Source organism: Orbicella franksi, chromosome 4 (genome assembly GCF_964199315.1).
Source record: "Orbicella franksi chromosome 4, jaOrbFran1.1, whole genome shotgun sequence".
NCBI lineage: Eukaryota > Metazoa > Cnidaria > Anthozoa > Scleractinia > Merulinidae > Orbicella > Orbicella franksi.
The window spans coordinates 22,344,801-22,372,660 of NC_138148.1; the positions used below are offsets into that span (position 1 = coordinate 22,344,801).

Sequence of the window (27,860 nt, forward strand, 5' to 3'; positions counted from 1 at the left end):
AAATACAGAATTCATTTCAATTGACGTAAAACTACTATACTGTTTTATTTAATTTTACTCAACCTTTGTTTTCTTTTTGCATTATCATTGTCATGTGTTTAGTTTAATGTGTTTTTTTAATTTTGTAATATGTATCATCCACTCTGAAAAGCCCCATGGGGACGAGCCAATAAAGTATGTATGTACATCTATACGAAGAAGTACTAGTTGAAACTTCCTTGATTTTGAATGATCTCAAACTACACCAACATTTGTATCGAAGATAAATACTTCGGTTAACTTTTAATCCTGGGTTAGCGTTAACCCAATTTCTGAACAACCCGGCCTTGATTACAACACAGAAGGTGGTTTTAGAAAACAATTTCAATTTATCCAATAAACCCAGGAATCCGATTTCAGTCCGTATAATAAACTGTTACTCTCATCTCATTTTTTAACCCAAGCGGTTTTGACAACAAAAAGTGGTGAAAAGGCTTCACCAAACTGTATACATGTACTCATAATTACTGACAACAAAACAGAAACATGCTTCAAGATCTCCTTATGAAACACTATTAATACCATTTAACTGATCCTTTCAATTTTTCCTAAGTGGACTTTAAGTTTATTTTTTATGATTGTATATGTTGTAAAGCACATTTGATCACATATATATGTTAATTTGCGCTATAAAAATATTAAATATTATATTTGCTATCATTATTTATTTTTCTTTTTTACAAGGGTACACTTCTCCAATATGAAATGGCAAAAATATGGTAATAAGACCAATTTTAACCTGACAAATACATGTGCTTTGTTTACATCATGCGTGTAATTTGGCCACCACTACATGTTAAAAAATATAGAATCTCGGCTTCCAGTGGTCATCAGAAATAGTTTGACCTTTCATTTTAAAGCTCTCAAAATGCTCTGGTTTACTAAATGCAAATCTATGTTAGCATTTTGAGGCGAAAAGTTTAAGGTACATTAACACACTTGCAAACAACCTAAACAAAAGGATACACATTCAACTGTCCAGCTCAAGGTAGCTTAATTAAGCTTTTGTCTTCCTTCTTTTGTCCCACCTCTTTCCACATCAAATAAAACAAATGAGTCCGATAGCTCTTTCGCATGACTTTTGTCAACACCAAAGATATTCCCCAAAGGAATAAACTGAGCTTTCAGGGTAAAAACGCCAGTGGCTTCGCCCATTTCTGAACGACACACATCAACATGAAGTTGTAATGTTTGCCATGCTTTTTTTCCATTTCTAGCATTCTCTAAGTTATACCCATAATAAATATGTTATGAAAAGTAGGCCATGTGATGGGCCTATTGCCTTGTTATAGTTCACATGCCAACAAAAAGCAGGACATGCAGCTTCTGATTGGAAGTATCATTTTCTCCACGTGTGAAAAATGCAATACATGCCATTTGATTGGCATTTATTTTGCACCTTTTCAGTAGGTTAAAATATGTATATATAATAAGATATGATATGATACACAAGACATGGGCCATGAGATATGAGATATAATATCAAACACCAGAATTAAGCTGCACTCGCAGATAAGCTGCAACCCAAATTTGACCACTCCAATTTTGGGGGGGGGGGGGGGAATTTTCTGAAAAGAAATCAAAATAAATTAAAAGTGAAGTCTTGAGAACTATGCGCTACATGTACATTCATTGCTTCATTGAACGTAAACCTGTGTGAAGTCACTAACATTGACAACAGAGAATCCTCTAAACCCCAGTATCTATAATTTTAGCTCTGTAATACAGTATTATGGAAATCAGGTCTTTCACTTTAAAAATGTTTGATCTTTATTGGTATATGTCCACCAGTATTTTTATATTTCAATAGAATTAATTTTTGCGTACAACAACAAGAACAGTTTCCTTCATTCATACATAGTAGCTTAGTAGCCGGGCAAATCATTGATGAGGAGTTGGATTACTGGACAGAAGTACCTTTTTAAAGTGCCCCTAACCCCAAAAAATTTTTTTTGGCTAATATAAATTTCCTTTTTCTCCTGATCACCACTGCGAAAAAAATCATCGTTGTAGCTATTTTCGCTAATTTTCTATGAATTTTTAACGTTTGTAAATTTGCCCTTTTTCGTGTTCACAACCGAGGAATAGCGGAGAATGGAACGACTTGGCTTTTGACGTCACTTCGGGAATAACAATATTTTGTTTCTGAGAAGAATGTATGGGCACATGCGATAGTGTATGTCAAAATCGTTGCAGAATGCAAGGAAGATATGTTGTTGGAGGCTGTAGCAATACAGGATGCGTAGAATAGAATATTCCTCTTCATTCAATACCTCTATGTCGATGAAACTCTACCAGAAACAAGAAAAAGACCAAAGAAGTGGGCTGCTCTGTGCGAAGCTAAAGCCAGGGAGCCATTGAGGATTTCTTCAATCTCGGGTTCGCCGCTACTGTAAAAACGTAGAGATTTTCATGGCCTGTATATTCTTCTCTATCTCTAGTGGAAAGCTTGAAATTGTCAAGGTACTGCATAAGACATGAATTTGGGATAACCTGGAGGCCATCTGACTATTTCGAGCACAAACGATCCTCCAACATGAGTCCCAGATGAAACTATATATAGGTGACGAAATCACACGGTAAATTAAACGCATTGCGTTTTGAAATAGAGACTTGTCTAAACGAATAGTAAACTAAACCTACGTTCTACAACGACACGAAGAAGATTGTTGACGCTTCGAACTGGCGAACTAGCTATGTATTTGTGGATTTTGATAAAAAATACACGCACGCCGGAGGTCGCCTGGGGGTCGCCTGTCATGTAATCTGGCCGTGTTTCTCAATGGCCATTCCAAATACAAACTTGTTTTGCTCTTTGAGTTTCGTCTTTGAGGAACAGAATACATCTAAATTACAACCTTAGAATGGATCAACCATTTATAAATATACGAGGAAAGTGAAACAAACGTTCAAGATACGACCTTATCGCTACCGACGGAGATTGCTGTGCTGAAAGAATGCGCTTGTCAGTCAACCGAAACGCAAACTAATAAGTCGAGGACTCCCAAGTTATTAGCGTGCGTAAAATGGACATTTCATTCAAAATAACAGTGAAGTAAAAATGTATTAATTTAACTGAAAGTATACTAAACCTCTTTTCAAGATCTTGTCGAAGGATTTTCCATGATTTCACTAGTACGGAATAAGCAAATTTGCGTAGCTTGCGTTCGTACACAGTAATTGAATATGCATATACTACGGTCGGTCAACAATAACGAAGCAAAAAGTTACCTCACCTTCGAATATTGTTTGCCAACATCTCTGCCTATCTCTTATGTTAAAACTATTTTTAATCATTGATCTGGAGAAGTACCCATGAGTGGAGTGCGACTGCATCGCATTTGAACTTGTATTTCGTGGGAAATTAATATTTGAATGTAAAAGTGTTTCGTCACTCCAAAATTTGCACGTTCCGTAAAGTCAAATTACCAACTCTTCATGTTCATTGACATCTTTATAACTCTTTAAGAGCTGTAAGCTTACTCTTCACTCATTGTTTGTACCTTTATAACCCAAATGGATTGGCAAATTGTCGATCCCGGCCTAAATATAATTACACAACGCAACGATCTCAACTGGTGATCCGCACTTCGAGATGGAAAAAAATATGTACTTCGCAGCCATCCAAATCGGAACTAGACTCCGAATTGTTCTTTCACTTAAAGTTCTTGTCCAGTTTTGATAAAACATGAATCACAAATAACCCGAAAATGTTTTGACTGCCCCCTAAGCTCAGTCAAAAGTCTCTTGAGTGTTTTAGCCCGGTTCCCGAAGTGACGTCACTAGTAGCCCGACCCAGATCCCACTTTGTGCGGTCGTGAAAATGGAAATTACATGTTTAAACGCCTGTAGAAACACAGGGCTTTTATCAATCGAGATAATTTTTTCCCTGAAGTAATCAGGGAAACTAGTAGGTTTTATTAAATGAAAAAAATTTTGGGGGTTAGTGGCACTTAAAGCTTATCATTTGATCACAGTACAATACACAGCAAGGTTATTTCAGCAACTTTAAGAGAGTTGCAGAGGTTAATCATGTTGATGTTCAATACTTTTGTGTTGTTTCTATAAAGAAATCGTTTTCAAGCTTCATTATGCGATTCTTTTTCTTAATGGAAGAGGTACAATATTTATTGAAATTGCACCATCATTATTCTTGGAATACAAGCACATCATTTGGCCAAGTAACATTGCAATCCATAGAGCTGGACAACATATCAAATCAACGACTGCTCTGCCATCTTCTTCCCTCAAAAACTAGCCCACCCCTCCCAACTGCATTTGGACTGTCACAAGTCATAATTCTTATGCTGAAACACATAACGCAGAGCAAAACCATTTTAATCAAGCTTAAATCCCACCATAGTAGTCCATTTATTGCTTTAAGGAGCAATCTAAACATCCAAGTTCATTATGACAATCCTGGTCAAAAGTCTTGGGACATGCCCATACCCATACCCAACGTATGGTCTTTCTGTCCACCTTCCCCTCTTCAACCCCAACAAAATTCATGCAAAGTAGACCAACTATTCCACATTGCTTTTTGTGGGGGGGGGGGGGGGGGGGCATTTTGTCAAGTGTCCCAAAGACTTTTGGCCAGGATTGTAAGTTGGTTTTCATATTCAATATTTAAGATACTTTTAAAACAGTGTATACCACAGAAAACTGAAATATCCCCCACAAAAAAAGCTGTTGACTGAATCAGACAAGTATTGCTTCTGATAAAATTATTCTTTGTTAATATAAGCATTAGGGGCGTAATATCACCGATTACTATTTTTAGAAAACAAGGCCATCTCAAAAAGGCTCCTCCTCCTCCCCCTACCCCTCCTCCTCTCAAGTTACATGTTCTGTGAGACGTTTACAGAAATGTAATAGCTCCCTAGAAGAAAATGACTAAATTAAAGTTATTGAAGAAACTTACCTGCTTCATGTGCAAGAAATACTACCCACTTGGAAGATGATCAGTTCCAAGTGCAGCCTACAGAGTAAGCACATAAATCCTTTTGGGGATTGGCTAAAACCTCAGCAGCTAAATCACTAACCTTGCAACTTTCCGCTGCTTGTTCAAACATAACCCAAGAAATTCTAACACTGAAATAACAGAAAATTAACAGTTAAAATAACTTGAGACTTCCACAGTCACAACACAGAAAAGATACTCATGCCTGATAGCCCTGGGCTATTGGGAATGGAAATCAGAATGAGGGGTTCAATCTTTTGCTTGCCATGTGGGCAAGTGATGTTTTTCAGGGAAAATGCCTCAAATGGATCAATCCTGCTACTGAGAAATTTTGGCAGCTTGTTAGGCTACTACATCACAGCCTGCTCAAAAGGTGAGTTCAAAAATGGGTTTCCGTTCCACTCTGTATCTGTTTGTTACATATTTGTACAGTATAGTAAATACATTGTCCACCCAGCCATTTGATGCCATGCAAACAAGTTAATCACAGCTGCAGTAATTTAACTATCAACTATTTAGGAACCATGGAAAAATATGCACTGCTTTAATCTTTTTCAGTTATTCAAGCTGTGGCCAGCAACACTTAAATTAGGCTGTACAAATGTTGACTGCCTTGGTCGCTCATTGGGCCCAAGTTAAACTATTTAACAATTAGACCACTAGCCCACAAGGGCTATGGGTCAGCAGCCCATGAGGTGAAACCAAATGGGCTATTGACAAGCGGACTAATACAGGATTTGCATTAGTCCACTAGTTGGATGATACTAAACTCAATTAGACCATTTGCTACCCAGAACCCGTACCATAAATCTGCATCATTGTGTTGTCACCACAACAGCATGCACTGTTAAAAAGAATGCTCTGTGTTTGTACCTGGAATTATTTTTCTATTGAAAACATTTGTTGCATATATTCTGATGGGTTCAAATTGAAGAAAGTTTCTACTTTATATTAAACAATTAGATTATGACCTTGAGATTTCTATCATGTGATAGTTGACGATAGCGCAGCCAGAGTCAACTATTACGCATAGAAATCGGGAGAATAATCTAATAATTGTTGTAGTGTAAATCTACAAATCATTCAAAACTTTATCTAAATCCTCTTCACAGACACTTCCAAAATGCCGAGAAGCAGCCGTCATTTTGTTAACAAGGGCACAATTGCTACGCTTCTCACTGTCTATCAGAATAGATAGTGAGTAGCATAGCCAATCATAGAATGGCAGTCATGATAGGACACTAGTAGATTTATACTAAAATGCAATAGAAATTGCAACCAATGTTGCCCAAACACCTTGCAGGTATTCCTTTTAAACCAGATGTTCAGGAGAGCGGTACTTTCTTGTTGTGTTACATGTACCTTCTACAGAAATAATAATAATAATAATAATAATAATAATAGTAATAATAATAATAATAATAACAATAATAATAGCAACAACAATTTGTTATTAGTAGTAATAGCATTAAAATTGGTAAAAAGAAAAGATACGAATTTACAAATATATAGATGCATACGTGTACAACACTATGTATCTGAGACAATTGAAAAATACATGTAAAATGATTAATATGACTAAAACGATTTCTCAGATAAATCTTGGTCTCCTTGCAAAAAGAATTAAAATCGGAACTGTTTCTGATATGAGAGAGAAGACCGTCAAAAAGCTTGGTGCCACTGTCCTAAGAGGTGTCTTTCTCCAGTGAAATGAGAGACAGGTGATCAAACGTCAAAGAGTTTTGAGTTTTGACAAAACCAGACCTTGATCTTAATCTTATTTGCAAAGGGTGTATTCCATCGACAAAGAATTCAAACATTGAGTTTAGTTTGTTGTTTTGTTGCTTTGTCCTCAACACTTTTTGGTGGCCCTGCCAGGATACCATGAGTAAGTGGAGTTTGGAGGTTTGTTATTCCCATGGTTTTGCATCACCTTTGGATTTATTTATTCCAAGAATTATTCACATTGTGTTGCCACATGATCGCAGCTGACTTTGCAATCTTGGATTTGCTGTTTGGAACTTTGCCAAGGATTTATTATGGTCAAAATTTGGTATTTGCATAATATTTGGATATTTACTTGTCAATCTTGGATTTCATCTTTTACAACTTTTGCAAAGGATTTGTAGCAGGGTTATGACTTAAATCATACAGGAGCTTTCAAACATTATGTAAAACCCTGGGAGGTTTTTATTTGATGTATTTTCGCGTCACAGTTAAGCTCAGTGCATCATATTTTTATCAAGATAGGCTAAATTATGGTGTTCAGTGACTAAAAAATAAAGCAAAGGTTGCTTGCGAGTGTGGTAATTACTAACCCATTACTCCCATGTACTTCAACTCTGCAACATTTGACAACAGGAAGTGTATAATTATACCGAAAACCTATTATCTGGGAACAATGGGCTCATAGATATGTGCTGAACAATGACGTCAAAGTAAGGAAAGTAGAAAGATATGAAGAAGAAACTTGCAAACAAACAAAAGAAACGTGACCAAACAAAGAAATGGTGACAAAAACACAACAATGCAGCTGTGCAACTTTAAAGCCTGCAAGTGATGTTACCATTTCAGCCCATTTTTTATGAAGATAAGCTAAAGTAGGGTAAGAAAGTACTCCAAGTATTTCTTCAACTATGTATTCTACAAGTTTTCTCAGGGTATTTTCAGGATGCTGATTTATTATTTGATATTTATTTTTGTTCCGTGGGATGCCTGTACTTGCCAACCGCCAAGTGTATGATTTCTTATTCACAATAAACATTTGCTTAAATTGCTCGTTTGAAGTCTGATACATCAATTAATTCAATTAAGACCCACAAGCAAACTTTTCTGGATTGATCCTGAAGATAATGATCTCATAGTGAAAGGTCAGAATGTCAGGCGATTAGCTCAAGTGCCTAGTCTTCAAGATGCTCTCCAATTTTTTTGTTTTACATACCGAAGCTAGATTGCAATAAAAACTTAGATTATGGGATACTTTTAACCGGAAAAAGAGTTTTCACAGGTAAATAAATGTACCAGATTGACTTTCTGGCTCACAAAATTGACTTAAATTCTGATGTCACACAACATCATCAAAATGTCTTATTTTGAAAATTTGCCAAAAATTCATGTTCAATTTACATGCGGATCTGACAATGCTAAATAACAGTATTTACTGCCCCAAGATGATATTTTGAAATATGGGTTAGCTTTACTAGAAAGTGTAATTTTAGGGTAGAGCTTTGCTCCTTTCGGGGCAAAATAGACAAGGCTGCCTGGACAAGAAAATAAAAATCCAAACAACCTCAAAGTTACAGTTTTGAAACAAGTTGGAAAATCCTTCTGCCTGACAAAGTTTGAGAAAAATCAAATTTTTTTATCCTACATAGGTATGGGTGACTGTTAGAGCAAGCTGCTCTTAAATCTTTGGCCATGCTCCCAAGACTGTAATGACCTGAAGTTAATTTCATAAGGGTTACATTGTAATAAGAATCAAAAAATGATATCTCTCCACTGCACTTCAAGGTATCCCATGAATTGTAGAGTGAGCAGGAGAGAAGCCTAACATAGTTTGTTTTTGAAAGTAGACTGTGTGTTCCTTTTAGGGTGTGTCAATTGTAAGCACAACCATTCTATTAAATGAATATAGGAAAATCATATTTTCTGTATGCCACATGATTTGGATGCTCTCATTAAATGGGCATCTTCATCTCAAGCAGAAAGCTGCAGGAACAACAGAAGCAAAAGCAATCTGGCAGAGTTCAACACATATGAACCAAACACTGACATAAGCAAATTCACTGGAGAATCTCATATTGACTCAATTTATCAGTCAACAGGGAAAGTGATTTTCAAAGTACAGCTCCCTTGGTCATGATGGTAGAGTGATTTCCAGCAAAGCTGACTCAACATACAAACCAAAAGGCCAAACCCAGCTGTCCCATTTTCAGGAAAAGAACTGTCCAGACACTGGCAAAGCAAAGGTGCACCTAGACCTGACAACCAGTCCTGAAATCAGGCTCATGCCGCTTATGGTCATCATCACAAAAACCAGCTGAAGCAGGAGCTGTCTTGCATGAAACCCAAACATAAGTGATGCACTCAGCTCTCAGCTTGTGTGCCACTTTTTGTTCTCTTCACATCTTGACATCATTGGCGATCAACTACTGAACGGATGCACTGCAATATGGAACCTATTTGTTAAGGTATCATGGTAGATGAATTTTACAAAAAATGTGAAAAATCTATTTTTTTGCTGTTCAAATTGAGACGACTGAAATAAATATTCTGCAATAAGAATGAGAGAAAAGATTTTTTACTTTTTAAGATAAAGAGAAAAACTATTTTTGAATCTTATTAATCCCTTACGGCACATTGACACCTCTAATTAAAATTCACTGGCAGTTGTAACGTGTAAGGCGAATTGCAGTGGGATATTTCATTTGTGCACGTGAACTGTTCTCGATCTGGTTGTTTCATTTCAAGTTAGCTTTTGCTCTTGTCAAATTTTCTATATGTCACGATTGAAAACGCAAGAAAATTTCTTGCCCATTTTCGTCTTCGAGGAAGCCAAAGAGGCGAAAATCTGGTGTAACCCACAGGCTCAGCCTTGAATAAGATCTTTGGCTCTGAATGATGGTGGTCACACTGTAACCAAGAAGAATGTTTGAAGGAACTCAAAGACACTAGTCCCGCCAATGAAGCTGAAGGACATACTACAACAAGTGCTACTCGCACGAAATTGCAGGAGAATAGACGCAATTTTGAAACTTCCACAATGAGAGAGTCGAGCGCAGATGTAAATGTAGACAACATAGACTTTTTGGGTTCATGAAGCATGGTTTCAAAAAATGTCTGGAGAACAAGAAGCCTAAACTTGAGCAACATAATACCAATGCCACTGATGAAATCGTTTTAGTAAAAGAAACCATGATAGTTAAAATACAAACCTGTATAAAGCTCTTGGCAGTTTGCCATTTCTCGGACAATTTCAATGCGATGAATTTCTGCACCAGAACAGTAGACATCTGTTTATTGTCATTGGTCATTGTTGTGGTAAACTGACCCACGCTGACATCTGTCAGTGCAGACTCCCTGAAGAAGTCTACGATAGTTAGACGAAACGTGTTGGGGAATAAACAAGTTTTACAACTGCAGTTTGCAGAGTGCTCCTCGTTAGTTTACCTTTTAAAAAATTTGTTTAAAACATTGTCTCTAATCATACCAATCTCATAAAAGATTTTCTTCTTTTTCTCAATAAAATAAAACTGCGTTTTAGTTCGTTTACACGTATCTTCTGAGAGAATCGGCTGAAAATCAGCAGGTATGTTCTGGGATAACTCCTTCAAAAAAGGGTGTCAGGCTTTGTTTAATTGTTTTTAGTAGAAGAAAACATCCGCATTGTGCAATAGCTGTGAGCTATACAGGAGGCGATAGAGCTTCTTATTTGCTTTTTAATATCTAAACAGCATGGCAAGAACTACATCTGAAAGATTGCAAGCCACTATGGTTCACATGCTGCTTACATTGCCAGAAGTGCATTTAAAGTACATATCATCACATCCCTCTCCTCCTGATGAGGTAAGTTATAACAGCAAACAAAATAACAACTCAACTGAACAAAGGAAAATAAACTATTAGCCAACAACAAAAGTTCCTTTGTTAGTAGATCAACATTGTTCAGGACAGAGCAAGTTACATGTCCATCCTTTCCGGGGGCTTGCTAATCCTGCCACTCAGAGTTACAGAACTGTCTGGGAATGTGGTGGCTTGACTCTCTAAGGGAACTGAAATCGCAACATTTGGGTTAGTGGCAGCTTGTACCACAGTTTGTTCATCTGTGTCTGGTTCGATTTCTATGTTGCTCTGAGGGGCCAGCCCAATATGGGTGCTAGTGCGCCTCAGCTCTCTTCCAGTTGGGGTTGTCACAGCATATGATTGGGGGACTCCTACAAACTTTTCTCTCACTTGGGCTGGTTTCCATTTCAGTGTCGTTTGATCCTGGATGGTTACTCTTTGTCCCAATGTTAGCTCAGGAAGTTGCCTTGCAGACCTATCATGGTAGAATTTTTGCAGCTGCTGTCCCTCCACTAGTCTGGGGGAGACTACTTCATTTAAGGTCTCTCTGGGAATTTTCCTTGGGAGGTTGTCCTGGATCGCTCGACTGAGAAGTAGTTCAGCAGGTGATGGTAGTTTGTGATCAACAGGTGTGGTTTTCAGGCACAGGAGGGCCATGTCAGGGTCTCCGTGTGTGGTTTTCGCTTTAAGAAGAGCAGCTTTACCTGATTTTACTTGGTTCTCAATAAAACTATTGCTATGTGGATAGTGTGGGGAGCCCTCTCCAGTATACGGACGTCCTAGCCATGAGCTTTGTCTTCTCAGTTCCTTGGTGTGCTGCATGGACCTTTGTCAAGATTTCCTTCTGTGGTACAGTGGGGATAATGATGTGGTGACTTTTCATGGCTATCCCATCTTCGACAGTGAGCTCGTCACGAAAGGACCAATAAGGTTTTAAGGGCACTGGGACTTGCTGGGTGATCAACGGCCAACCAGAGTGGATCATTTCCTTCAGTGCATTGAGCTCTGGGTCTGACATGGTTTGTTCTCTAATTCTCTGCAGAATGCTGTTACTGAACTGAGGGTGGATATCGTGCACTTGGACATTCATCTCAGGGATGGCTTCTTTTTCTTCTGGTGATGACCTGGAAAGTGCATCTGCAATTTCGATGCTCTTGCCTGGTTGGTAGCAGATGACAAGGTCATATGGTTGCAGTCTCAGTAGCATCCTCTGAAGACATAGGGGTGTAGCTGTCAAGTATTTTAGGTGAATACTCTCGAGGGGCTTGTGGTCAGTGTTGACAGTAAAACTGTGACCAAATGGGTAAGTGTGAAACTTCTCACTCTTGTACAACAAAGCAAGTAGTTCTTGTTCAATGTTTGCATATCTCATTTCCACATCAGTGAGTGCTTTGCTCACAAAAGCAACAGGCTTGTAGTCTTGTAAGAGTGCTGTGCCCAGGCCTTTCAGCGAAGCGTCAACTTGTAGCATGATCTCCTTCTTTGGATCTAAGTAGGTTAGAGTGACTTCACTACTGATAGAGTCCTTGATCTTGTTGTAGGCTTCTTGGTGGGCTAGGCTCCAGTCAAATTGGTGGCTTTCCTTTAGGAGCTCTTGAAGTGGGGCTGTTAGTGTGCTTAAATTTGGTATGAAGGGACCCATGAGGTTTCCCAGACCAAAGAAGGTCTGCAGTTCTTGGCGGCTGGTTGGAGCTGACATTTGTTTCAGTGCTAAGATTTTGTTTGGATCTGGCCGGATCCCACCTTGGCTACAGACAACACCATAAAATCTGATTTTCTCCTGCTTCACAAAGCATTTATCAGGGTTCAGTTTCAGACCTGTATCTTGGCATCGTCTTAGCATACCATGCATGTTGCCTTAGCATACCATGCATGTTTCAGACCTGTATCTTGGCATCGTCTTAGCATGCCATGCATGTTGCTGTCATGTTCCTCACTAGTTTTTCCAAAAACTACAATGTTGTCTGCAATTCCTGTCACTCCTTTGCACCCCTCAAATGTTGGGTCAATTTTGGTCTGAAAGATGTCTTGTGACATTTTCAGCCCAAAGGGCATGCGGTTGAAACTGTATCTACCAAAAGGGGAGTTGAATGTGGTGAGGTAACTCGACTCCTTGTTGAGAACAACGTTCCAGTACCCGTACTTAGCATCAACAATGGAGAACACTGTAGCTCCGGTCAGTTTGGGTAGGATCTCTTCTAGAGTGGGGGGTAACATGGTGTTCTCTCTAGATAGCTGCATTGAGATCTTTGGGGTTTAGGCAGTCTCAACCTCCCATTTTGGTTTTGTCAGTAGACTGGACTGTTAACCCAGGGTGTCGGTTCTCCTTCCTCAAGTTTTGTGATGATACCATTCTTGACCATATCATCTGATTCACTTATGATGCCGTCTTTGAACCTGATTGGCACACATTGTGGAGGATGAATCACTGGTGGAACTTTGGGGTCGACTGTAATGTGGTACTCTCCTTGGATTCAAAGGATGTTGGAGCTGCAAAATCTCCTGAATCTTCTATGGCACGAATCTGTTGTCTGCGGGCTTTGGATTAACAGACTTCTGCAAAGTGGTATAATTTCTTACAGTAGAGGCATGTCTGGCCACGTGCTGGGCATTTAGTGGAAGCCCTGTGAGGGCGACCACAGTTCCCACAAGTTTTCATTCCCCTGGGAGGCTTGAAAGGAAGGCTGGTTTTGGTTTTGGGAATCCTGTGTCCCTTTCACTTGGTTCTGTTTCTGTACTAAGAGTATGGACCCATCTGTGATTTCAGCTGCCCTGGCTGTGAGCTGGGCTTAAGAGGACTTGTGCGACCTTGCAATCTCTACAGCTTTATCAAGCATTAGCTTGGTTCCTTTTGAGATTAACTTTTCTCTGACTTTGAGTGAGCTTGTTCCGAAGACTATTCAATCCCTTATCATTTCTTCTGGGTCTTTGAAATCATGACACCGTTATTTTTACTGCTGCTTCAAACATTGACCAACTACAGCTGAACTTAAGCCTTGATCTCAATAACGTCTCTAACTGGTTAACAGCGAACGGTCTTGTCCTGAACCTAAAGAAAACTGAGTATGTTTTATTTGGAACTCGGCAGAGGCTAGTCAGATCTGAATCTCATAGTCCGCTTTGCCTGGAAGGAAAGGAAGTCAACCAAGTAAAGTCGTTCAAGTACCTAGGAGTCTTGCTAGATGAGTGTTTATCTTTCAACAATCACATAAGCTATTTAAGGTCAAAAGTTGCCAGCAGACTTGGCCTCCTGTCACGATTACGAGGTTGTTTAACCACGGAAGCAGCAAATAAGGTCTATTTGTACACGGTGCTACCGATATTAAGCTATTGTGATACGTGCTTTTGCCCTCTGGGAAGCACTAACAGAAAGACTCTTGAACGCCTACAACGAAGAGCTGCAAAAATCGTATACGGTTTTAAACCTGACATAGCCACGGAAACAATACTCGAGAACCTATGCTGGCCGCCTCTTACAAAAACCATGGAAAAGCACTGTGCACTGTTAGTTAACAAGTGCTTGGTCGGAGAAGTTCCTCTATACTTTAAAGACTATTTCCTGTTACGCTGCCAGAGCGACAACCAACATGTTTTTAACAGATGCACTAGATCGTCAAACACTGACATTATACTTCCCAAATTTCATTTAGATGTCGCTAAAAAGTCTCTTTATTATCATGGTGCATGCACATTTAATAGCCTTCCAATGAACATAAAGATTTTGCCACCTAAGGAACGTTTCAAGGCTATCTCCGATTTTTTTTCTTAGGTTATTTTTTAGAACATTTTCAATTCGATATCCAATTTTTATGAGAATGCTATTACCTTTTTAAGCTTTTTAATTTTTTAAACAATTTAGTGTATCCTTTAAAGTAGTTAGTTTTTTATAGATATATATTATTTATACATGCTCTTTTTATTTTACGTTATACAGGGCCCTCGTTGATACCAGTCCTGCGACTGAAGGGGTCACCCTGTTTAAATATCGATTATTATTATTATTATTATTATTATTATTATTATTATTATTATTATTATTATTATTAACCTTGGGCTAGAATTTGTAATGTTGTGATGAATTTCTCTGCCGTTTCTGATGAGTATTGAACTCGACTGTGGAATTTAAACCTGGCAAAAACAGGATTTGCTTTGGGACTTGTGACTCTCAAAACGTTCGTAGTATGTTCCTAATTTCTTACGGTCATCGTCAGAGGTGTCAGACCACATGTTGTAGATATCTCTTCCTTTCTGACCGACCCAGATGAGCAAATAGCTGCATTTCTCCTCTTTTGTTCTGGATTTGAGAGGTCATTTAAACATCAGCTCAATGTGTTGCTTGAAAAGCCACCAGTTTCCTTTTGGGTTGTTGCCTTCCCACTGCATAACCAGGCATTCGATGCCACTTAAAGCCATGTTTCCGAGGTTTTTAGTTTATTTCTGACACCATGTAATAGCTGCGAGCTATACAGGAGGTGATAGAGCTTCTTATTTGCTTTTAATATCTAAACAATATGGCGGGAACTACATGCGAAAGATCGCAAGGCACAATGGGTAACATGCTGCTTACATCACCGGAAGTGCATTCAAAGTATATATCATCACACATTGAACATATCAAACTTTAGACGTGTGTAGAAAAAAAACCAAATGACATCTGGAAAATCGCTGACACCCTTTTTGAGGGTAATGTGTGAGAAAACATTTCCGATGTTAATCGTACCACTCCAATTATTCACACGTGGAAGCAAAGCAGTGTGTCTGGGTATTTCTTCAAATATTACTGTGACAATAACTTTTTCGAAAATGTCAAAGATATGATTGTATTCTATAACTATTAAGCTATCAGAAAATGTATAGGTTGATGGGGTTTTCTTTCAAAGTGCTAGCGTAACACTGTCAATCCACCTACCATGATACCTGACATCATGGTGAAGCTATATTTTTTGAAAATCTCTTTCACTTAATTTCTTATTTGTACCCCCAAGGATAGCTTTACATGTAAGTGGGTCACACTATTGTCTATTTCATCAATCTTTTTTTTCTCTTTGCTGAATCCCTTCACTAGCTCGATCTTGTTATGCAGTTAGCCTGTTTCCATCAATGACAATATGTATGTCTTCTGTGTTTTGCTGTGTGAGGTCTCCTCTACTTGCACCTACATCTACCAATCGTATGGTTTCTGCTTCTTCCACTTGTTTTGCTAATTGTTTGATCCAAGCAAGAATCCCTTATTTCCCTTGAAATGTTCTTTACTTAACACTATAACTAGAAGTCAACAACCTAGATACCATGAACATTTGGATGCCACAATGACAAAGATATTTTTAGTGATAGAAATGTCATGTACTCCTACATGAGGTATTCAAAGTTCAAATTATCCATTTACTGCTTCTACTACAAACTTTAGATTAGTGAAAAACAGGTTAAATTATAGGTGGTATTTAAATTACCAAAATGTCCATTGAAAAGAAGCACATCAGTACCTAACAAACAGGGACAAGAAACAAACACATAAGTCACTAAACCAAACTGTTTATTACATATTAACCCCACTATTTTTTAATAAGGTAGGAAAATGTAAATAGCAGTCAGGGAAAAGAATTTCCAGGCATTGGGTTGTCGAGTGAACAGTTGATGGTGGAGGTGTAGGAAACATGTCAAAAATAATTTTCACCCAAACACACATCCATAACCAAGAAATAAAGCATGACTCTTGACTCATAACATGACACAAAAGCAAAGTTAAGGCTGACTAGGAATGAACTAAACACATGGCTTTGGTAACAAGTGCGTGTAGCAGCCACTTGGAAGATTGGAAAGAGATATTCTGTGGCCCATTTAAAGTGGAAGAGGAGGAGAGGAAGGCATTCATCTTTTTCAATGTCCACTTCATTTTTTTCCACCATTTTTTCATAACGGTTTCAAGCAAAATGCAGTGCCTAACTCTGACAACAAGACAAGCCAGATGAAGCTACCACTTCATAAAACTGCATGCTTTTAAAAAATCAACAACTTTGATATTCAACCCACTGAATTCTAAACCAGTCAAAACTTGGTCTCAGGGAGAATGGTCTTTGCATCACTAGCCAGACAAATGTAGTGTGAAAGAGAGGAGACAATGGCCTATTGTATTTTTTCATGCCTTTAAAATTCTAAAAACACATTAATATATCTTAATTGACCACTCTTCAATGGGGCTTTAAGGGCCAACATCAACAAAATCTGCGACAAATTTACAAATAAACATTATTATTGTACAGTATTGTGCAAAAGTAATGCAACCAATTTTGGCAAAATTCCTGGCTTATCAGGGTTTAAATACACCTTATTCCAAAATGGCCACCATTTTAGTGTTCTTTTGTTTGCCCTCAAATTACCCCTTGTTGCCTTGTTCTTAAACTCGAAATTCAAAAGAATATTTTCCCTTGAACGAGGCAACAAGGGCTAATTTGCAAGCAACCAAAAGAACACTAAAATGGCGCCCATTTTGGAATAAGGTGTACTGGAGGAAAATTTTCACTTTAAACGATGTTGTTAAAATCCTCACAAATTTTCACTTGATAATTTAATGTGCTTGATACTTCACAGCGCATTCTGGAACGATAATTCACTCTTCACGAAAATCCACTGGGATTTAAGAGTGAAATGGAAAAAATTGCCTGGTGAAGATCGAGCATGAAGGCCACTGAAGTCTGCCAAATACCATCACAACTCAGCAAACTGTTCAGTATTTAACTTACCTGGTTATTTCACGCTCAGTTGTTAACTTGATACAAAAGCCAATAAATACAGTACTGCATTTCCAAAAAAACACATCACTTTGTACTTGTTATTAACCACTCAATGCACTTGCTGAAGTAGGTGTTAATTGATTGAAAACTAAAAAGCAACAGGTTATCACGAATGTAAACAATGCCATTCAAAGTGGGTTTCTACACCCAGTATTCTAACCCAATGACTCCTGTGCTGGCCATAACCGGCCATGACAAGCATTAGCTTTTGTTCCACTTCTGACATCATCACCTTTGACCAAAATTGGCATCATCTATACTCAAGTTCTGCAGAAGGAAACAATCATTTCAATGATATCGAGATAAGAATGATCAGTTCAATGGAGCCTGAAATATGCATGAAAATGCTCAGAAATTTGAGTAAAAAACCTAGAGCAAAATTTCCTGTCACTACTTTAAGCTACTCCATGATAAAAATTGCCCTACTTGATGATGATTTCTCAGAAATTTTTGAACTGGAAGCAAGCCCAGTAGAAGGTCGATCGCTGCAGTAAAAAGACAAGAAAAGGAGAATCAAAGTGGCTGTGAGCCACTGAGCTAAAAAAAATGAACTATAAAAAGTCAAGTTTAAAAAAAAATACACAACCCAAAACATACTTTGTATACTGTCTAAACAATTTACAAATCAAAGTAGCTGTGAGCCACTGAACTCGCATAATGATTTATGAAAGGCTGAGAATGGAGTTTTTGCATTTATTAAATCCATTTTGAAATCACTGGTTATCCTTGCAATCTGATTTACATTCAGTGGTGCGATTTATTCACGAATCGCACTATTTTTTGCTCTAAATCGCATCTTTTTCTCAGCCAATGAGAATGGGATAGTAAAAAAACAGCCAATCATATTTCAAGGTTAGTTTGAAGTAATCAATAAAATTTAAGGAGAATGAAGGCAAAAAGCCATTGTGTGGAGAATTTTGCAACTCCCACTGCCAAAACTTTGTTGTTGTTGTTTTTCCAAAAAAAGTTGACGAATTTAATTAATTACAGTCTGTGCATGACAATTATGAGCTCCTTCAGGCAGAAGACCTACTTTATTGGAAGTTTCCAACTTTCAGTGTCCACTACGACAAATATTTTGGTGATTTTTCTTCAACCTCTGTTCAAGATCTGTATGATACCAAGTCCAGTAAAACATAAACAAACGAAAACTACACAACAACAAATTCAGAGCCATCTCAAGAAGGTAGATGTTTCCAGCTTTCCGGTAGTTTCAAATAAAGCAACAAAAGAGCTCAGCTGTGTCGCTGTGAATAAACAGAGTCAAAATACGCGCCATTGCACAAAACAGTGAATGAACAAATGTTTTACAAAGCTGGTACCAGTCCCGCCATCTTGGAAATACCTTGAAACAAATGGTGCCACAAGAACTTGACAAGGTCCTGAGTATTGAGACCTACACCGAGATGATAACGAGCTGGACTCCCTTAAAATCATGCCATTAAACAGTAGTTAAAAGAAAAAAACGTACTGTATCCACTGGGCATCCTGCACTCAAGGGAGTTTCACAACTCAAAAGAAATCCATCACAGAATTACACAGGATGAAGCTTCAAATTCCTTCTCCAAAGACAATGAAAAGTCTCAGCTTCAACCACAGAAGAAAGGAAGGCCTTCCATCATTGATTCAGGTGACGAGAATTGAACTTTTATACCTGAAGTAGACTATTTTCGTTCTGACTTTAGAACTGCTTGTTTCTTTGTCATGCTCAAATGAGTCTTCGTCACGACATAGTTTTGCATACTAAATGAGACATAAAGGTGTTTCCGGTTCCGCTTTTTTTAACAAACCAGCTACTGGAACAATATACCAAATTTAAGGCGATAAAATTGTGCAATTTCAAAATGGATCTCAATTGAAAACCACTCTAATTAATAACAATAATTGAACTTCATGTCGTGCAATTTTGGTCAGAAATCATACTTCTGATTTCAAATCGAACTTGCGCTGCAGATCAAACTTGCGATCCATGAATCAGCACGAGTGAGAAACATTACCAGAAAGACAGTAATTCAGCTCCACTTGAACGAGCTCGTCAACAAAGCATTTGAACGATAAGTCATCGACTCATAGGACTTTCGCATGACTCTTTTGCCTGCTGTTCTAACGACCCAGCATTTTTGTAGAAAGCAATATAATAAAAAATGTATGTTTCAACGGATTTCTTCAGATGTCGATGTGGCACAGTGGAGGAGGTGACTGCAGAGCAAGCAAGAGGTTGTGAGTTGGATTTCTACCACGCTCAACTCTTTTTTTTACTTTTTTTTTCTTATTAGCGGGTATATAAAAAAAGTTTACCGAAACACAGCCTTTGCCTTTCCAATGCTTAAATAAAACATTTACCAAACCACAGCATTTGCTTTCCGATGAAAAATCATCGGAAGCGGTGCTACTTCCATTGAACAGCATTGAACTGGTTTAACAGTGAGAACTTCAAGCTAAAAAACGTACCCCATCGACCATGCAGAAATGATCCACGAATAAGAAACATTGCCACAGAAACAAATCACTCGGTGACTAAATCTTTTCCGACTTGGGGGCAACCAACAGCCACCGCTTTATGTACTGGTCAGCAGAGTGGCTAGAAAGTTAACAGGAATCACAGGATAGAAGGAAGGAGTGAGCGAAGGAGTGAAGGTCAACGTCATACCTATACTCAGAAAATGACTTTTTCTGAGAAAAAAGGAAAGGCGGAAAAAAAATTCAAAAAAAACCAAAAGCCTGAAAGATTTAGGTCACTTTCTCTTCTTCTTTGATTTCTGCACATGCCTGAGTGAGAATGGCGTAAAATGTCATGCTACTGAAAAGGCAGGCAGGCTGTTATGTTGCAAATGGTTTTTTGGGTAGATTGGAGGTAATTTGGCACATGTCCAGGCTGAAAAACGCCAAAATGTCCAAAAAAATAATGCATTTTTGGCAAAAAACCCCAGGAGTCAATGGGTTAACAAATAAAATGTGAGGGAGCTAGGATGCAATAAATGTATAGCCAGATGGTTTTGTGAGAGTTTGGTATGAACAAAATTCTGGGTTTCAATGCCATTAAAGGAGAAGGTCACTCCAAAAAGCTTACTTTTTTGTCTTGACCTATAGCAAGTAAACTATCAGCTTTTCCACTCACTGAAGTTTTAGCCTCTGAAGTGACCACTATCCTGAAGAAATTCCTCTCGAAAGAAGCGACTTCAGAGGCCACCATTTTGAAATTCTCTCAGCAGCCAGGCCATGTTTATGTAATCCCATTATGTACAACTCAAAATTGGCGGGAAGGAAAAACCTGCAACTGACTGGTATCCTTCACAAGGTCAGTAAAATCTGTTTTTTTTTCCAATCAATTATCCACTTCACTATCTTCAATGCTATCATTTTGGAGTTTGGAGCATATTTGGCTCAGAATAATATGGCTCGAGAACAACCATAACCCAGAATGGTAGTTAAGAGGCTTGCTGGAAGCCATCTGCACAAAATCTCTCGGATGGAATGACATCACAAAAACACAGCCTAGCTGCTGAGTTCTGTTCAAAATGGCGGCAACGATGTTTGAACTCTGGAGACGAATTTCATAAGGAAAACCTGGACTTTAGTGAGTGGCTAAACTTAGTACAGGAGTTTTTATTAGTGTTAACAAAAATATATGTTTTTTGGAGTGACCTTCTCCTTTAAAGAATATGAAACCTCCATGTTCAGAGAAGTCTGCAGAAACCTGTCCATGAAGCTTACATTGTATGAGATTACAGATGTCACTGAGTGTAACCTTGGTCAGAAGAAAATGTTTTCGTTGAAAGTGCAAACAACCCCACAAGCTCATGTAGCTTTAATACTCATTGTTTTAAAATAAAGGTTATCTATCTATCTATCAATTAATTTTTGAGACTTTCATCTGACATTTGGCTTTTAATTAGCAGTTTTTACTTTGCTTATGAAATAAACTGAGCTTACTGTCTTCACAATCCAGTGAGTACATTATGCATAGTGATCCTGGCTGAAAACCTTTTGCAAATTTTATAGATTATCTGAACATTGTCACAGATAACAATTGTATGTTAACCTCTAACTGGTGATTGATGACTGCAAACCATGTACTCCAGCATGCATTTGCAAACAATTACAGGGCTCAAAAAAAGTTTAGGACAAGTGGTAAATTTCTTTCAGGCGGGCAAAGTACTTTTCATTCTCACTTGCATGATGAGCAAGTGCCCAGCAAATCATCTGCCAATTAGTTCCTTGTCCAAAGGGCAATCTGGAATTTCAATTTTTTTCAAGCCCTGAATTACATGCATTGAAATTTATCTCGTGTAAGTTAAAATTTGTGGGCTGGTTAAGGGTGACACACCTTGTAGGGGACAAAATGTTCTTTATGTCTCGCCTGCCTTTGGCAAATTGTTTAAATAAATGAATAAATAAATAAATAAAAAGAGTTACTTCATATCAGTCACAGAGAGAACTTTGCACGCAAACACTGTTGAGCTGTCATTCAGTGCGTAGAGAAATTTCTTGTATTGGCTGGTGAAATATTGTTAGTGTTTCTGAATTTTCCTTGACTTAAAAGGTACTGAAAATTCATTGATATTTCCCTCTTCTTCCAGTAAATTATTGCTCAACATGCTGTGAAATTCCTCGCAAACTTTCAAGTGAATCTTCACTGAAAAGTTCAAGAGAACAAAAATGAAAATCATGCATTTTGCTTGGATCAATTTTGCACAATACTGTACATGTAGTAAGTGAGTAAGTGAGCAAGGGATTTATGTCTGTGTTGACATATCACTGTGTCTGTGCTTACCAAGTGTAAAACAGTCCAACAAATCAGATATCATATCAACACTGCACCTGATCCATACATCTCCACCCTGCAAATAATTCAGATAATAAGGACATTGACATTAAATAATCAGTTTTAAAAACAGTTCAAGCTGAAGGTTTGGCAACATACATTGGTCCAAAATGGGTGACAAAAGGTCCTCTTTGACTAATGTTTTAGTACATTAAGTCAATTCTACAACACAAGTACCTTCAAATAGAAAGGAACCCAGAAAAATCAAGTCACTGACCTCAGAAAGTGGATGATAAACTTTAAGGTGATTTGAGGCTACTGTGATGAATTACTATTTGTTTTGCTCTGTTAGTCATTGGTTCCACTCTGGGGTAATGTCAATCATTGACATTAATACACTGCACATTTTTTGTAAAAACTTCATAGAAAGTTGTATTTTGCCAAGATCAGTGTCCCATAATAAAGAGTGTGAGTGTCAGAAATCAATTTGCGTTTTTCCTAATACTGAAGTCCAAAATGGCACTTGAACATTTTGTTTGGTCAAATGTGCTAGTGTACTGCACCCATAAATTAATTATCACCACTGTCCCACGTCTAAACAGATCTAAGAATGAGAAACATTGGCACTGAAACAAATCACCTGGCCAGTAAATTGTGTCAAATCCACCTCAACAAGTTCAGCAACAAGGCTTTCATTGGGTCAAAAACAGAAACAGTTGACTAAACTCAGTTCATTTCAACATCACACCTCAGCATGACTTCTGTATCCAGAACTCACATGGGCCTGGCATTGTATTTAAATATCTCAAGAGCCAGTTTCTCTAGATATCGAGAATGAGATGGTAGTCCTGAAATTTTGGATTTCTTCATGTTTTGCCCAAATATCCTCTATAGTAAGTTGTTTTCAAAAAATACCATTCAAAGGTACTGGACTGCTTTAGTTTCTTCGAAATCAAGGAAAGTTTGAAAATCACCATTTTAGCTTCCAGCTACCACCGAAAATGGTGGAACATTAGGCATTTTCCTTTCGCTTATACAGATCAACAAGATGATATCTATCAATATACTTAGGGGGAAGCTCATAGTGCATGTCTTGCTGTTTCCAAAACATTAATTTGATTAGGAAAAGCTTTAAGTGTTGTAACATGTTAGGCTGATTCAAGTACCTCACTCAAAGCCCATGAGCAAAAGGACTGATTTTAGCTAATTTCGATACCATCAAAAGCCCACTGGTTTGGAAGTCAAACCTAAAATTTTCTGAAAGCCCATACTCTATATTGCCTTGTGTGAAAGTTGTTTCCGCAGCCCAAAATAAGTATGCATTAGAAGCATTTTACAATTAATAATTGCAAAGTATCACATTTTACAATTATATGTGTGCAACTTGATTATTAAAAGTGAAAATGTCATCCCAACTATTAAAAAAAATCTCCAGAAATAAACAAACAGCTGTTAACACTAATTTACTTAAAACCTGGCATTCAAATATGGACATGCAACATGTGCTAGATCCTTATGCATGTGAAACAATCATACTGTCTTATATATCACAAACAGAGCTAGGCACATTGGGAACAAATTTCTAAATGCAGTTGAAGTAAGTGCTCAAGAACCTATGTATTTCGGATTACAAATGCCATTGAGAAGATCTTCTTAGGATTTTCAATTTATCAGCACCTCACCTCTAAATGAAAGGACATTCTTGTTAAAGAACTTAGATAAGCTCAAAGAGTTGCCTACCAAAACTCAATGGACATAGAATCTTACAATAACATTAAACATTATTTATCAAAGAAGACCAAAACAATTAGAGACGTTATGCTTGGCAAACTTTGTTGTATGTTTTAACTGTGTTAAACATACTTAGCAATAGTGCTAGTAATGAGCCATCATTGCTAGGCATTGATGATTTTCTGCCAGAAACTAATTTTGAAGACAACATTGACGATGACCCTTTGCTGCTTATAATTACTGTGTGAGCCAAATGAATACTTGTAAACTAAAAGGAAGTATGAAACTAGCAAAAAGAAAAAAAAACTAACATAGTCTGGTCTGTCAGATACCATAAAGATAAGGACCCAGAAAACCATTTTAGAGAACAGCTTTGTATGCTTTACATACCATGGTGAAAGAAAAGCACTGATTTGATAAAAGACTGTCAAACATACTGAGAATGGTTTGAACAACAGGCGTCAACAGGCGCTACAACAGATGCCAATATGAGTACCGTTCAGAAATACTAGATACATGTATTTAGCAATGGATGATATTAACAATGCTGAATTTGAAAACTTTGACAATGTCACTCCAACTGCAGAGCACATCAATAAGCAGGATTGCACTGTCAAGGAGAAGCCAATATGACCTGTTGACAATATATTTAGGTATTTTCCCTGGAACTATTGATGACGAGGAACTTCGTATAAAGCGCATGTCTGATGACGATTATGCACTTGTTTGCTCTTTGACTGAAAAACAAAGAGAGTTATTTGATCATTTGTTACATTCAATCATGTGATAACAATAAAGTGAAAGTTGTGAAAATAGCCCCTACTGACAAAGCAGTATTCAACATAAAAGGTAACACATTGCATTCTGTCTATAAGATGCCTGCCAATAGAGGTTTTGAATATTGTGCACTGGACAGTGACAGAATAAATACTGTAAGGATGCAAATAAAGAAATTAGAGCTTGTATTTATTAATGGAATCTCTTACCCCATTTCCAGGCCCTAAAAGGGTGTACAGCACAGCATATTTTTGGCACCACACTGACCATTTTTGGACACAGCACTCCAAATTTTCACGTGTAAATATAGTGGTCCCAAATGAAGTGTGGCACCAGTACCCCGAATTTTGGGGGTGCTGCTAAGATTTACATTCATGTACATGCTCTCCTGTGCCATTCCAGGCCTTTTTGTATTAAACTCATCCCTGTGTGAAGCCTTGGAGCCGAATGGCTCAAAGCTGCCAAAGCTTATCCCGGTTTCTGTAGCATGAAGGTAAAGGTAAAGTCTGCATGCGAGCCAAGTGGCCCATCAGGCCGGAGCTTATCCCGGTTTCTGTAGCACGAAGCGACTAGGAGTATTTCTACTCCCCCCTGGATGGGATGCTAGTCCATCGCAGGGTTACCCCCAGCATTAAGTTCGCCGGTACCCATTTATACACCTGGGTGGAGAGAGGCACCGTGAGAGTAAAGTGTGTTGCCCAAGAACACAACACAATGTCCCCGGCCAGGGCTCGAAACCGGACCGCTCGATCCGGAGACGAGCGCACTAACCATGAGGCCACCGCACCTCCCCGCAGCAGCTAGGAGTATTTCTACTCCCCCTGGACCGGATGCTAGTCCATCGCAGGTCACTCCCCCACAGTTTGTTATGTTTCCCCAACAATTCTCTGGTACCCATTTATATTCCTGGGTGGAGAGAGGTACTGCCTCCCAAATTCATCGCTGGCACATGCGTAAATGCCCCAAAAATGGTGGTCTAAGAGGCCCAAAAAATTTCTTGTTCGCAGAAAGACAAACCTGAAAAACCGTGAAGTACTAAGTATTACTAGATAACAAATTGAAAGGCTCCTCAAATATTGAATCTTTTAAAAACATTAGGAAACTAGACGCTTTGCTGGGTGTACCCAGGCAGTCGTTATACTGAGAAGCACTAGCTATATTGCAATTGACCTAAATGTTCTGCATTTGAAGTTGAACGAAATTCAATTAAATTGATGTGCTTAAGCTATTCTGCTTTTGATTGCATTTCTTGGAATCGATTAATAGCTTATTACTAGTTTGCAGGTCTTTAGGACGTGAAATGAGTCAAGGCCTTTATATCAGCCTATAAACATTTCAGTCTATTTTCCTTAGCCTTTGTCATTGGCATTTGCATTTCTCAAGTGAGCGAGACATTTTGAATTTCATAGTTATGGCGGTGCTTTACATAGACCTACGAACACATTTGTCAAAATCATATACTTATCTCGTGATTTTTAGCCCATTCAGAAGTTAAAGTTTTAAGAAAAGTGCTTATGTAAATGCTTGTTTGTTCAGTACAGTTAATCAGTCACCTAGATAGCCAAAGTAAGTTCCAGATGTTTACACTATTTTCCGGCCGCAATGTTGGCGTACTGCGGAGGTACACCAACATGGCGGCTCCATACTGGTATCTGTAAATTTGTGCAAAATATTGTGACGAATATTTGAGCTTGGGAAAATGCACAGACTTAAAAATTACAGGAGTGTCATCTTTATTAATCTCCTATAACATCACAATTTCTTGATTTTATCCATTAAATGGTTTTTGAATAAATTTTTTATTGCGTCAGGATTGCGTGACAGTGCAAGCCAAGAATTGTTTTGCTGAGGTCAACATACATTAGTTTCTTTCAGTTTAAATGTACAATAATTCGCTACACGAGTTACTCTTATAAAGACACATAACTCTGTTACAAGAAAATAACGAGAGAATATCGTTTAGTTCGAGATTTTATCTTTATTATACTTAACGAAGTTTCTCAGAGCGTTTTACTTAGGTGTACTCGAACAGATACATTCCTAAACAAATTCTCTAACCTTTCTGCTCTTGTTGCTCAGACGTTCTTGAGTTCGTGCTGGGATTCTGCTTGATTCACGATCACGTCTAAAAATACGATGACGCTTCTGAAGATGCATTTTATCAAGTTGAAGAGTTGCTAGCCCCGGTTGATGGTTCCTTTGGTATAACATGATTCTTGATAAATTCACTCAAAATGTGCACTCGTAAACTGATCTCTCGTAAGGCTTGCAGACCAACCCGTTCCGAAAACGCTTAACATCCTTTAGTGTTGGTCTACCTCGCATGGTGTGTTCGTTTGTATGTGATTTCATCGCCCTAGAAATCATGGAATCCGTGCTAACTTTTCACGACAACAACTTCTGTAAAATTCCATGTGCTGTATGCATGCACAGGTGACGCATGCTCTTAAACAACAACAGCTGCTGTAACCTTTGCAGTTCTTAGAGACTACCTCCCATATACCCATTGTTTTATTGTACAATTTATACATGCTACATATTTTAATTGTATATACATTTTTATTATTATTCCTTATTTGTATATAATTTTAATTTTTTTTTGTTGTGTCCCCAATTAGTTGTGAAAACTAAATACATTGACACATTAATAAAGCTTTTACTTACTTACTGGCCCGATGTGGCCAAAGAAGTCTTAATAGAGTTGTGGGCACTTAGCACTAACAGCATTGTGGTATCTGGTCACGTTATTTCAACCTCAACCTCGTTCAAAATGAGCTAAAATTTATCTTTGATAACTTGGAAATTCGCCTACAACTGCTGTTCATCAAATTGTGTGTTTGCCATTTCAAACCAGTCTGATTACTCAGTCTCATCTACAATCTTTTTTCCTTCTGTCTTTTTCTTCTGAGTTTTCCTTGGGGATCTCAATAAGTTTCCTCACTTAATCAAAGGCGACAATTAACATTTTGATGTAAGGGATATTTTAAGCTTAATGCACAATGTAGAATGATTGCTTGTTGTCTCTCTGCCATCTCGGAAAAAAAAAGATGGAAATTAGGGGTGCCAATGAAAAATTGGAACTGGAGAAAAATTGTAAGTTTTTGGTCATGTAAATGGGTAGTGCTGCACCAAAATGGTTTGGGCATAGTGAAAAAATTTGACATGCCTTGCTCATTTTGACTGCTTGATATACCTTTTTTTAAAACAGCCTCAGGACAAAGAACATTTTATTACA

General features: G+C 38.0%; 1 protein-coding gene across 6 annotated transcripts in view; it reads right to left on the reverse strand.

Annotated features, from left to right (window-relative positions):
• Window positions 1–27,860, reverse strand: part of LOC145484906 (tRNA (32-2'-O)-methyltransferase regulator THADA-like) — a 656,511-nt gene that overhangs the window by 569,122 nt on the left and 59,529 nt on the right. For 5 of the 6 annotated variants that reach the window (XR_014049105.1, XM_081463527.1, XM_081463526.1 and 2 more), the window contains 3 exons: window positions 22,127–22,193; window positions 16,012–16,044; window positions 5,082–5,130 (listed from right to left, as the gene is read on the reverse strand). Coding sequence is in view for 4 of the 6 variants with exons in the window: in XM_081463527.1 (XP_081319653.1) it covers window positions 5,082–5,130; window positions 16,012–16,044; window positions 22,127–22,193 (149 nt within the window). In the remaining 2 variants the exon portion in view is untranslated. Of the gene's footprint in view, window positions 1–5,081; window positions 5,131–16,011; window positions 16,045–22,126; window positions 22,194–27,860 lie in introns of those variants that run through there. The other variant, XM_081463528.1, reaches the window with a different exon arrangement.